The following is a 13,981-nucleotide window of genomic DNA, read 5'->3' as shown; positions in this document are numbered from 1 at the left end:
ATGAATTGAGTTAGGGTTAGGGTTAAGTTTAACTTGACCTTCCCCCCTATAGTTAGAATAAAAAGTTGAATCACCTGGAAGGCGCCAACTATGCCACTTTGTCAGACTCCCGCCAAAACGCACGTCAGTCCCGTCTAACCAGTGTAACCACGCATCAACCCTAGTTAGAATGAAAAGTACGTACGTTTTTTGTCGGTCAAGGCGGTCAATCCTCCCGGGAGACCGTCCTCACCAGCCGTACTTGGTGTCTCCCTTCTATCTGGAGGGCTCGAGCCATGTACGTCTTTTGCCCGACGGTTTCCGGCAGCAAGCGATAACTTCTCCCGCAAGGGCGACACCGCCCCGTCGTGGTCGCCCGTCCATCCCAAATCGGGCCAACATGACTCCCCCTATAGTTAGCACGAAAAGTTGAATCACCTGGAAGGCGCCAACTATGCCACTTTGTCGGAAACCCGCCGAAAACGCCCCTCTGCCGAGTACGTCTTTCGCCGTACGTTTTTTCACGGTCAAGGCGGTCAATCCTCCCTGGAGACCGTCCTCACCAGCCGTAGTTGGTGTCTCCCTTCTATCTGGAGGGCTCGAACGAAGAACGTCTTTCTTCCGACGGTTTCCCGGGGCCACTGATCAAATGCTCCCGGGAAACACACACCGCCGCCCGTGGTCAATGTCTCCCTTCTAATAGAAGGGCCTGAACAAAACGCGACTTTCCTCCGACGGTTTCCCGGGGGGCCACTGATCAAATGCTCCCGGGAAACACACACCGCTCCCGTGGTCAATGTCTCCCTTCTAATAGAAGGGCCTGAACAAAGCGCGACTTTCCTCCGACGGTTTCCCGGGGGGCCACTGATCAAATGCTCCCGGGAAACACACACCGCCGCCCGTGGTCAATGTCTCCCTTCTAATAGAAGGGCCTGAACAAAGCGCGACTTTCCTCCGACGGTTTCCCGGGGGGCCACTGATCAAATGCTCCCGGGAAACACACACCGCCGCCCGTGGTCAATGTCTCCCTTCTAATAGAAGGGCCTGAACAAAGCGCGACTTTCCTCAGACGGTTTCCCGGGGGGCCACTGATCAAATGCTCCCGGGAAACACACACCGCCTCCCGTGGTCAATGTCTCCCTTCTAATAGAAGGGCCTGAACAAAGCGCGACTTTCCTCCGACGGTTTCCCGGGGGGCCACTGATCAAATGCTCCCGGGAAACACACACCGCCGCCCGTGGTCAATGTTTCCCTTCTAATAGAAGGGCCTGAACAAAACGCGACTTTCCTCCGACGGTTTCCCGGGGCCACTGATCAAATGCTCCCGGGAAACACACACCGCCGCCCGTGGTCAATGTCTCCCTTCTAATAGAAGGGCCTGAACAAAGCGCGACTTTCCTCCGACGGTTTCCCGGGGGGCCACTGATCAAATGCTCCCGGGAAACACACACCGCCGCCCGTGGTCAATGTCTCCCTTCTAATAGAAGGGCCTGAACAAAGCGCGACTTTCCTCCGACGGTTTCCCGGGGGGCCACTGATCAAATGCTCCCGGGAAACACACACCGCCGCCCGTGGTCAATGTCTCCCTTCTAATAGAAGGGCCTGAACAAATGCCGGAAGGCTGAGGCAAAGTACGTCTCTCTTCCCACAGTTTCTCGGGGCCAACGGTCGTGGTCTATGTTTCCCTATGTCTGCCTGCCAGCATCATGTTCAGGTTTCCTCAGCAGGCTCTGGTACCCCACAGTTCCACACAAGAGCGCCTCGCCCACAGACTTGCCCCGTCTAAGTTTTGCGGTTTCCCGGGGCCAGTCAGGACCGACACCTCTGCCCCGTGGTCTGTATTTCCCTTCTAACTGGAAGGCCGAGGCAAAAGTACGTCTTTCTTGCCACAGTTTCTGGGGGGCCAACGGTCGTGGTCTATGTCTCCCCCTGCCATCCATCATCATGTTCAGGTTTCCTCCCCCAAGGCACAGCAGTGCCTGGTACCCCACAGTTCGTAGACACAAGAGCGCCTCGCCCACAGACTTGCCCGTCTAAGTTTTGCGGGCAAATCTGCGGGTCTTGGAGGCTTACTTTCAATAGATCGCAGCGAAGCAGCTGCTCTGCTAAGTACGACACCCCGATCCACACCCAAGTCGTCTGCAAGTGATTTGGCGCCCCTTCCACGGAGGGACGGGTCCCATTGCGCGGCCGGAGAACTCCTCTCCCGTCTTCGGCCGGAGTCAATCGGGGCGGCACGAGCAGGGAGGGACGAGCCCTCCCCTATCCTCGGCCTCCCTCGAGAGCGGCGCCATCGAGTCGTTGCGCACCAGGCGGGATTCCGACTTAGAGGCGTTCAGTCGTAAGCCCTCAGAGGGTAGCCTCGCACCATTGGCCTATCGGCCAAGCGCCTAGACCAAGTGTCTGAATCTGCGGTTCCTCTCGTACTGAGCAGAATTACTGTAGCAACGACCCAGTCATCAGTAGGGTAAAACTAACCTGTCTCACGACGGTCTAAACCCAGCTCACGTTCCCTGTTAGTGGGTGAACAATCCAACGCTTGGCGAATTCTGCTTCGCAATGATAGGAAGAGCCGACATCTTTGACCTGACACCAAGTGACCTCACTTGACTCATCTGATAATGAAAGTCATGACCTGACCTACGCTTGACCCCAAACTGACCTCTATGTACTTCCTTCTGATTTGGCCTACTTGAATGACCTTTGACCTGACACCAAGTGACCTCATCTGACTCAGCAGATCATGAAGGTCGTGACCTGACCCATAATTGACCTCCAACTGACCTCTATGTAATTCCTTCTGATTTTGCCTACTTGAATGACCATTGACCTTACACCAAGTGACGTCGTCTGACCCAGCAGATTATGAAGGTCATGACTTGACCCATACTTGACCTCCAACTGACCTCTATGTAATTCATGAATTTGCATACTTTAATGACCTTTGACCTGACACCAAGTGACCTCACTTGACCCAGCAGATCATGAATGTCATGACCTGACCCTTACTTGACCACAAAATGACCTCTATGTAAATAATTTTAATTTTCCCTACTTGAATTACCTTTGACCTGACACCAAGTGACCTCACTTGACCCATCTGATAATGAAGGTCATGACCTGACCTATACTTGACCTCAAACTGACCTCTATGTAATTCCTTCTGATTTGGCCTACTTGAATGACCTTAGACCTGAAACCAAGTGACCTCGTCTGACTCAGCAGATCATGGAGGTCATGACCTGACCCATAATTGACCTCCAACTGACCTCTATGTAATTCCTTCTGATTTTTCCTACTTGAATGACCTTTGACCTGACACAAAGTGACCTCACTTGACCCAGCAGATCATGAATATCATGACCTGACCCTTACGTCACATCCAACTGACCTCTATGTAATTCTTTCTCATTTTGATTACTTGAAAGACCTTTGAACTGACACCAAGTGACCTCGTCTGACCCAGCAGATCATGGAGGTCATGACCTGACCCATAATTGACCTCAAACTATCCTCTATGTAATTTCTCCTGATTTGGCCTACATGAATGACCTTTGACCTGACACCAAGTGACCTCTTTTGACCCATCAGATCATGAAGGTCATGACCTGACCCTTACTTGACCTCCAACTGACCTTTATGTATTTTTTTTATAATTTTGCCTACATGAATGACCTTTGACCTGACACCAAGTGACCTCACTTGACCCTTCAGATCATGAAGGTCATGACCTGACCCTTACTTGACCTCAACCTGACGTCTATGTATTTTTTTCTAATTTGGCCTACTTGAAAGACATTTGATCTGACACCAAGTAACCTCGTTTGACCCAGCAGATCATTGAGGTCATGCCCTGACCTATACTTGACCTCCAACTGACCTCTTTGTAATTTATTCTTATTTTGCCAAATTGAATGACCTTTGACCTTACACCAAGTGACCTCTCTAGACCCATCCGATCATGAAGGTCACGACTTGACCCATACTTGACCTCCAACTGACCTCTATGTATTTTTTTCTGATTTGGCGTACTTGAATGACCTTTGACCTGACACGAAGTGAACAAACTTGACCAAGCAGATCATGAAGGTCATGACCTGACCCATACTTGACCTCAAACTGACCTCTATGTAATTCCTTCTGATTTGGCTTACTTGAATGACCTTTAACCTGACAACAAGTGACCTCACCTGACCTATCAGATTATGAAGGTCATGACCTGACCCTTATTTGACCTCCAACTGACCTCTATGTATTTTTTTCTAATTTGGCCTACTTGAATGTCCTTTGACCTGACACCAAGTGACCTACTTGACCCTTCAGATCATGAACGTCATACCTGACCCTTACTTGACCTCCAACTGACCTTTATGTAATTTTTTCTGATTTGGCCTACTTGAATGACCTTTGACCTGACAACAAGTGACCTCCATTGACCCAACAGATGATGAAGGTCACGACCTGACCCATACTTGACCTCCAACTGACCTCTTTGTAATTTATTCTTATTTTGCCAAATTGAATGACTTTGTTTGAAATAGTGCAGGGTACATTTTACAAAAAAATTATCTTCTCACTATGTGGTAACAAATTACAAGCCAGGTAGGTCAACGTAAAATGTGACCATCCCCCCTGGACGGGTTTCTAAAATATGACCCTCCCGTTGAGCAGGTTTCTAAAACATGACCCTCCCCAATCCCCCCTCCCCGGCCCAACCCCTCGTAATTACCGAAGACTCCCTTACTACATCTTTAAAAGAGCTCAAGGTTACAATAGTTCAGATTTATTCACAAATTTGCATATGATGATCTGTTTCATCTCACAACTAAATATCACTTATTGTTTTCTTTCACCGTAAGCGTTCTGATCATTACTCAGTTGTTTCGAATTGATATATAACATAAATGATACAAGCACACACGTATACACATAAAATTTATAAAAAACCCTCCCCTCAAATCAATTTACCTAATTATGTTCCCCGCATTAAAAAAACACTACCACTGGTGATGAGGTGCAGAAACTGACATCAACTTCGAAAGATAATATGAAACTGTTCTTCCAACGATCTGTAAGGGGCGAGATCAATAGTTCAATATAGGACAAAAACTGAACTCTTTTAGTTTTGTAAAAGGCTGACAATAACAAAAACAAAAACAACAACAACAACAACAACAACAACAACAACGACGACGACGACGACAACGTCAACGACGACGACGACAACAACAACAACAACAACAACAACAACAACAACACCAACACCAACACCAACAACAACAACAACAACAACAACGACGACGACGACGACGACGACGACAACAACAACAACAACATCAACAACAAGAATAAGTCTAATACACAAGTATTTGAACAAAATGTGAAGATGACCTCATAAACTATATTTATGGATATATGCTGTTCAGTAACAATACAAACAAGAAGCGTTTTCAGGAATGGTTGTGGATTTTGATGTCGTCCCAACATGTATTTTAGTGCCATGTATTTACTATTACAGCGAAATTCTTCCATTTCTCAAATTGACTTAGTAAGTAAGCAAGAGTAAGCAAGACTGACAGTTTCCAGTCGAAAGCTCTCAGCTATTCAACAAACATGTTGTACGTATATTGAATTTCAGTACTCAAAAGCGTATTTGTATTTAGGTGTACAAAAGAGATTCCATTAAAAGTAAAATCCGTTTTATCGGATGAGAACAACAAATGCTGAGCCCACCAACCAACCAACCACCCACCCACCAAACCACCCACCCGAATTAACAAAGAATTGTGTTTTTTTTCTATATTTATCTCACCCCACACTTACTTAGCATGGTGCGGGAATTAATAGAAAGTTATTGAATACCGCCCCCTTGCGGTCGGAAGATGCTTGGGTTTTTTGCATGGTATAAAGTTGGCGTCAGATTCAGATTTAGATTCGGATAGTGTCATATTGAGCATCAGATAGCGTCAAATCCGAAGACACCCGACGTCCGACGGACTCAATCAAACCTGAAATAATACCGTTGCGATGACAGGGGAAGATTCTGAACTTTTGATGGAAGTTTGAATGTTCAAATGTACATAAAATATAAATATGGCAACATATTATGTACATAAACTTAGTTTTACTGACACCTTTACCGACGCCTTATACATTATTGGCAAAATGTATCAACCAATGAACATACAGTGCCTGAACTTGGGGCTATCAACGTCTCGGTGACAAGTATTTCAACACTATTTCACATATTTTTCCCAAATAAAAATTGTAAAAGCAGGGACATTCCAACTTTCATCAAAAGTTTGTGAAGCGGAATCTTGCCCTGTCGTTGCAACTGTATTATTTCAGGTTTGATTGAGTCCGCCGGGTGTCTTCGGATCTGAGGCTATCTGACACTCAATATGACGTTCAATATGATCTGAATCTGAATCTGACGCCAACTTTATACTCATGAAATTATAATTTGCCATGCTATCTCTCGGAGTAGGTGATATTATCAGTTTCCGTTGGTCTGGGATCATGTGAGATGTAAGCAGAAAATCCAAGATGTCGAACGAGCGCTTGAGGTTTAAAGACCGGATTTTGGACCGAATAGCGAAGGCCTTCAAAGAGGTTAGACGCTTTTAAATAAATTTAACACACTTTCTTTTCGCCGTCAATTTAAACTGTAACATTTCGATCTCATTTGTGCTTATATTGCGAATGGCTTTGTCGTGTTCAGAGTTGGTGTTTGGATGATCGTCACAGAATACATCACTTTTATATCAAATATTATATTATAGCATTACCAATTCCAGTCAATTTTGTGACGTCATCGCTGTACATTATTACTGATAATGTACTCCGTTATTGGGCATCGCGGCCCCGGAACGAGCATAACAATACAAGCTTATTTGTTCTGTTTCTTCATACGACTAGGTATCTTTTCGAAATGTATGTTGTTACTTATGATTGTCATTTCCACTGTTTAAAAATACAACGCATTCATGAAACAAATTTGTGTTCACAGCAGTTCATTGAAGTGTATATGTGTATGTCCGTGTACGTACGTGTGTCGCTATGATTAGTATTCAGCTTCCGGGCCGAACATGGCAGACGATGTTCAGCGCTGTGTATATTATACGTTGTTTTGCGTTTCTCGGTCTACAAATTCACTGGAATTGGCAAAACTATAAAATAATAACAATAATGTATGCCCTCCCAGTCCATAATGGACTCAAGCAAACTTTGCACTCCATAATGGGCTCGGCTGTCGCCTCGCCCATTATGTCGTTCAAAGTTTGCTTTCGTCCATTATGGGCTGGGAGGGCGTACATTATTGTTTAAATATATCGTACAAATATCGTGAAATACGTACGTATAGTCTGTGTAACTATAATATTAAAGTACATGCTCTCATGCATAATAATACATTATCACTTACTGATTAATACGGCCGGGCGTCATTTTTGTTATTGTAATTGTAATTTATTTACCCATCATCACAAAAAAAAAAAAAAAAAACATAACAAATGAAAGCATATAATACACAATGTGTGCATAATTGTATCAGAGCGGGCGAGAGGCTAGAAAATAGTTTCTATAACTAATCTAGTCTAGCCACTCAAAACTCATACACTAGTATAAATATTACAATGAAAAAAAAAAGATCAGGTGACTGCTGCAAAAACTCACAAACTACATACTGTACATGAAAAATGAAAATGAAAATGCGCGAAAATTTTTACATATTTACAAGTAGAAGAAACTCTTTGTAATCTTTCTTGAATTTGTGTCTGCTTGGGTGACTGCGAATTGTATATGGAATGTTGTTCCATATCTGTGAACCAGTGAACTTGACAGAGGACTGACCAAAATTACTCTTGTATTTTGGTACATGGAGGTCTCCTCTCAATTTCCGCCTAGTATCATGACAATGTTCGATATTCGAAAAGTAGTCCTTGAAGTGTGGCGGAAGTTTATCGTGTAGTACATCATGAACAAAAATTCCAATCTGATAGTCAAACTGTTTGTATATATCAAGAATACTGAGCTTTTTAAATAAAGGTGCGGTATGTGCATTACATTTACTCCCCGTAATGACACGAACAATCCTTTTCTGTGCAAGTAAAATCTCTTTGAGATATGTTTTACACGAACTTCCCCACACTTCAAGGCCATAGGAAATGTGTGGTAATACAAAGGTATTGTACAACATTAGGAGAGTTGAACATGGGACCAGTTGTCGAAGCCTGTAAAATATTCCAGTAAATTTACAGATCTTTTTCTTTACGTCTACAATGTGAGTTTTCCAAGTTAAATTACTGTCTAGGTGAATCCCAATGAACGATGTGCTGTTAGCTTCTCTAACCACCCTGTCATTAAGAGTTATAGACCCAATTACTTCTTTACTGTTTTGTTTACTTCTAATTACCATGTGTTCTGTTTTATTTACATTCATAGTCAGTCGGTTAGCATCACACCATTTTTTTACCTGATGAAATTCAACATTAGCTAGATTGAGGGATATATTGTTATGGGTTTCCTGGATAGAATGAAATAAGTTTGAATCATCTGCATAAAGCTTAAAATTGAAAAGATTGGAGGAATTTGGAATGTCGTTTATGTATATCAAGAATAAGATAGGTCCTAGGATTGACCCCTGAGGGACACCACAGGTAATATTTAATCTGCTTGAAGCTATATTATTGATGCTGACATACTGACTCCGTGAATGCAAATAACTAGAGAACCACTTGAGTGGTAAACCTCTGATTCCGTAATGTTCAAGCTTTGCAAGTAAAATATTATGGTTTACAGTATCGAAAGCCTTTGAAAAATCGATAAAAATACCAAGTGTTGAATTTCTCTTATCAAGCTCTTCTTGTAAAGATTGAATCAGACTAATCAAAGACAATTTACAACTGTACTTCTTCCGAAAACCGTATTGATGGTCATATAAAATGTTAAATCCCTCTAAGAAATTCATCAAACGTTTGTTTGCAATTCTTTCAACAATCTTGCTGATAACAGGTAAAACGGAAATGGGTCTATAGTTTCCAGGTTCATTTATCTGACCCTTCTTATAAAAAGGTAACACTTTGGCTACTTTAAGGAGTTCTGGAAAATGACCTGAACAGAAAGACAAATTAATAATGTGACATAGAGGGTTTGATATTTCCTCTCTACCTTCGTGGATTAACTTGCAAGGGATGTCATCAAAACCTGTTGCTTTGCGTATATCCAATGCAGAAATAGTATTGACAATATCAAGTTTGATAACAGGGTAAAAGAAAAAGGAATGAGGAACTTTCTCACCCAAGAAGTCGTGAAACGTTGTGTTCGGGGAAGTGGGTATTTTATTAGCGAGATTTTCACCAACATGTACATAAAAATTATTAAAATCTTCCGTAATATCATCCAGGCAAGTGTGAATTACTTCTGAACCATTACAGTTAATCTTCAATTGTCTTGGAATAGTTAACTGTTTGTGTTTTGATTTACCAATTAATTCGTTTATAACTCCCCACGTCTCCTTTATTTTGCCATTATTAAGTGAGAAAACATTTGCATAATAATGGCATTTGCTTTTCCTTAGAATAGTGGTGAGAACGTTCCGGTATTTCTTGTAATGGTTATATAACGTTACATTGAAACGACTGTTAATGACCTTCTTAAACAGCTTGTGTTTTGTTCTAACTGACTTAAGTATTCCAGGTGTCAACCACGGCTTGACTCGTTTCTTTTTCTTTGAGGTACGTATACACTTCAAAGGAGCATGTTTGGCAATGATATCTTTGAACCTATCAACAAAATGTTGTAAAGCTAAATTTACATCTTTGCATTGCAAAACCTTTTCCCATGTTTCAGCATTCAACTCATCTCTAAATGCCTGCCCATTAAACTTTGAATAGTCTCTTATCAATGTTGTAACTCCAGTTGTGGGTGGTGTTTTCACTGAATTAAAGAATATAAATATCGGAAAATGATCTGAGATGTCAGCAGTAATAGTACCTGAAGAAATGGACCTGTCAGCTATGTTTGTGTACAAATGATCTATGGTAGAACTTGAATTCTGTGTTTTCCTAGTAGGAGTACTTATAGTTTGTTTAAAATGAAAACATGCAAGTGTATCAATAAGTTTGCGGGCACTAGGGTTCGTTTCTTTGCTCACATCAATGTTGAAATCTCCAATAATAACACATCCGCTATATTTTCTTTCACTCTCACTTATATAATTTTCTAAACTCTCTACAAAGTCGTCAACATTAGAATGTGGTGGTTTATACACAGCCCCAACTAGGAAAAATCTATTTTCAAGTTCTACTTCGATCCACAGAGTTTCTGCATTTGTAATTGTAACATTGCTCAACACAGTATATGACAAAGACTCGTGTATATACATTCCTACTCCTCCACCTTTACCTTGGTCTCTACAGTTAACAACAAAAGAATAACTAGGCATATTATACATGTCTTTGTTTGACACTTGCCATACTTCAGAAAGAGCGATAATTCGAAATTGATTTCGCAAAGAGTGTTCATATAGCATATTGAAATTGTCATAGTTCTTGTTAAGTGATCGAACATTGATATGTGAGACGGAGAAAGCGTTCTCTGTATTGCTGAAAGTTGTGTTGAATTTAGCTAGTGAGTATTCCACACAGCTAATGTCAAAAATGTCTTCTTCAGTGATGTTGTTATTCACTGGCATAAGTGAAAGAGAAATTCGATTACCTGATAAGGATTAATGACGGAAAGCGGGAAGAGAGGATACATTGGTTCAGACAATTTTGATAAGGTCATGTTCATTTCTGATATTGATTACGGTAGTTGCGTCAAACTTCTTTACGTAGATAAAGCCGTTTCTTGTCCACAGGTATTTATAGTTTAAGGCCTTTCGTTTTTCATTCGCAGACTTCAGTAGTTTTCGTGCTGTTGGTGTTAGGTTTTCATTTATGTATATTCTGTTCTTCTCTGTATAGCCAAGTGTGTCAGTAGTTGTGTTGATTATTTTCTTCTTATTTTTATAGACGGAATCACGTATCTTTCTGCCAGAGAACTTGACAATGATTGGTCTTGGTCTCGGTTTCGGTGAGCTTGGATCCCTCTCTGTGAATTTGCGGCCAATTCTATGGGTGACTTCGATATTATTTGGGGTGATGCCTGGGTCGATTTTCTGTAGTACCCTAATGACAGTTGCGTCGGTGTTTTCATTGGCTTCGTTGGTTTCTGGGATTCCATGAATTTCAATATTTTCTCTCCGGCTATATTGGTTTTGATCTTCAAGAGCTTTCTCTAGATCGGCCACACGTTTAGTGAGTTCTTCATTCTTTTCCTTGGTTACTTTGTTCTCGCTTTCTACTGTGGCAATTCTTGTTCTGAAGTCTTCAAAGAGTGAATTGAAGTATTCTAACGAGGCAGATGTAGTATCCTGGCATTCCTTTATGTCATTGACACTTTTCAGAAGTACTGGTATGTAGCTAACCTGGAGGCTGATTTCAGTGAGCCGTTGATCAATGGAGACACCAGATGTTGCTGAAGCTTGTGTGGTTTCCTGATTTGGTTCAGTATTTGGTGATCCTGACGGAAATCGCTTTTTCTTGCATTTTTGGCACAAATGCAAGTCACCCTGAGTAAACGTAACACCCCTAGATTTATCACAGTCGTTGCACTTCGGCATGGTAAGACAAGGTGTTATAGACTGGAGTAAGATCTTTAAACGATAGAATATGTAAATGAGTTCAAATACGTTACACTTGAACTTGAATGTTAATCATGTCCGTGACAATGACGAACATGACTGCCAACATTTCCACTTGATTTTCCATGTAGTGCACTCCGAAACTGTTACAGCATTTCACTCAGGTACTCACCAGATGCTTACAAAGCAACAGGAGGAACATTGGTGATTCTGAGAAGCTGGTTTTGGAGAAAAACCTGAAACTTTGAGGAGCTGGTGTTTCAAGGTGTTGGCGTTGCAGCAGCGCCCTCTTAGTAAACATGGTGCCACACTCATCACAGAATATTATGCTGAAAATACTCTCATGTGTTAATTTTATATGCGTTAGCAGTCCAGACGTGATAACCTCTTTTGTTGTTGACTATTCACACCTCCTCATCAGCACTGACCAGCTGTTTACATACAGGCGTGTAGTCCTGCTTGCATGACGATGCACATGTTTCGCTCGCGTTTCGTAGACAGATTGAAACGTCACATTTATTTCCAAGTTATCATGTCAAATTAACTATATTTTACTGTCCACAATAACACTGACTGGACTTCTTCAAGTGTTTATAACATTACTGGGACAAGCCATTAGCCAAGCAAGTGGACTTGTTATCAAAGAGTACCAATATTTACACATGTGATGATGATAACACAAGTAAACAGCTGTAAAACATTTTATTACCCACCGGCACTACTTTTGGCATTTCAACATGAAACAATATTCTCAACCCATAGGATTCCTTATAAATTATTGACAATATCTTCCAATCCTTCTCACTGTATACCATATTTTCAGGAATTCATTCATTCATCAACAAGGTCAATACAGGTAGCTCCTTTTTGAAATCGCCATATTGTTTCCAACTTATTTTGAAATTATATTTCATTTTAATGCTACATGTAGTTGACACTGTTCACCTGAAATATTTATCACAACAAAATTGATGTATGTCAAAAAAGTATACTTTGTCCTACTATTTGACTCACTCTAAATATGAAAATTAGAAAATGCAAATTTGGGGTAATACGATTGTTCTTACATTTTAAATCACTTGGGTATTTCCCCACCCTCAAACTCAAACCACAGTCACTATAATTGTGACCCTGCACAAACATACAGTCTTGTAAAAAAAAACAATAAAACAAAAAGTCACGATTTCATGGATAATATTAAAATTTTGTTTATTGCATTCAATGGCAAAAAGGGCATGACAAGACACATTAACATGTAGTTCACAGTATTCTTGTAGAAAGCATTTGAATTCGTTTAAATTAACTTGTTGAAATACTTTTCAATGAATGGTAATAAAATCATGTCTCAAGCAGGCAAGTAAGTAAAATATGAAAGGACTGTGTTCAATTTGCAGTATTGCCGTAGAATGTCAATAAAATAAGGTGACATTTGCATTACAGCCTACTGTATTAACCCTTTCAGGATTAGAAACTCCCCCCCCCCCCCCAAATTATTTGAACGACAATTCTTGTTTCTATGTAAATAATTGTGGTATGGAAATAAAAAGTGAATCCTGACGTTACTATATTTCGATTTGAATGATCTTCATATAGTATATCCATATAGTATATGGAGATCATTCAAATCGAAATGTTGTAATGTCAGGATTCCAGACTAGGAAATAACAGGAAAATATTTCATGATAAAAATATCTACAACATACTAAGTGCAGACATGAATGTTTTAAGAAAAGTGTACATTTATATATTGCTGGCTATCACATTTCGTAATCATGTCCTTGTAAATGAAAGCAAACACACTGGCCTAACAGAATATTACACAAAGACTCAGTAGAGGTCTTGATATTTTATTTTTTGACACTAGAAACATTACTCTTGTATTTATCCCATAACATAGATACAAATACATGTACCTGCCAGTCTACTGAGCTGGTCAAACATCCTGAACCACACATCTTTCAAGTAAAGGAAGGCCACAGTAACATTTTGTATGGAGTTTGATTGACATTGCCCTAGTGACACCCATCTAGGGACAATGAAATTAATTGACAAAATTGTTCCATATATGTCACGACACAACACATGTAGACACACACACACACACATACACACACACAAACACACACATACACCCACACCTACCTGGGTATATCATACTTGATCTACTTTGTCAATGTTTTATGAAGACTTGTACTTGTGATATTGAGGAGCAGACACTGCATTGTATTCAAGGAGAGAATTGACAGAATCTAACTGAACTGCATGCCTTTCCTTTGCACGATTCCTATCAAGCTGCCACATTGTTTTGTACTTTGACTT

At 41.0% G+C, this 13,981-nt stretch overlaps 2 protein-coding genes across 2 annotated transcripts; both read right to left on the bottom strand.

Annotated features, from left to right (window-relative positions):
- Positions 1-7,702: 7,702 nt before the first annotated feature.
- LOC144453269 (uncharacterized) lies at positions 7,703-10,423 on the bottom strand. The gene has a single exon (XM_078144540.1). The coding sequence runs from the start codon at positions 10,421-10,423 to the stop codon at positions 7,703-7,705; it is 2,721 nt and encodes a 906-aa protein (XP_078000666.1).
- A 318-nt stretch (positions 10,424-10,741) lies between these two features.
- LOC144453268 (uncharacterized) lies at positions 10,742-11,641 on the bottom strand. Its single transcript, XM_078144539.1, has one exon. It carries the CDS (start codon positions 11,639-11,641, stop codon positions 10,742-10,744), a length of 900 nt encoding a protein of 299 aa, XP_078000665.1.
- Between the last annotated feature and the right edge of the window lie 2,340 nt (positions 11,642-13,981).

Source organism: Glandiceps talaboti, unplaced genomic scaffold, assembly GCF_964340395.1.
Source record: "Glandiceps talaboti unplaced genomic scaffold, keGlaTala1.1 scaffold_32, whole genome shotgun sequence".
NCBI lineage: Eukaryota > Metazoa > Hemichordata > Enteropneusta > Spengelidae > Glandiceps > Glandiceps talaboti.
Note: the sequence above shows the minus strand (reverse complement) of the source record. Positions and strands in the feature narration are given on the sequence as shown.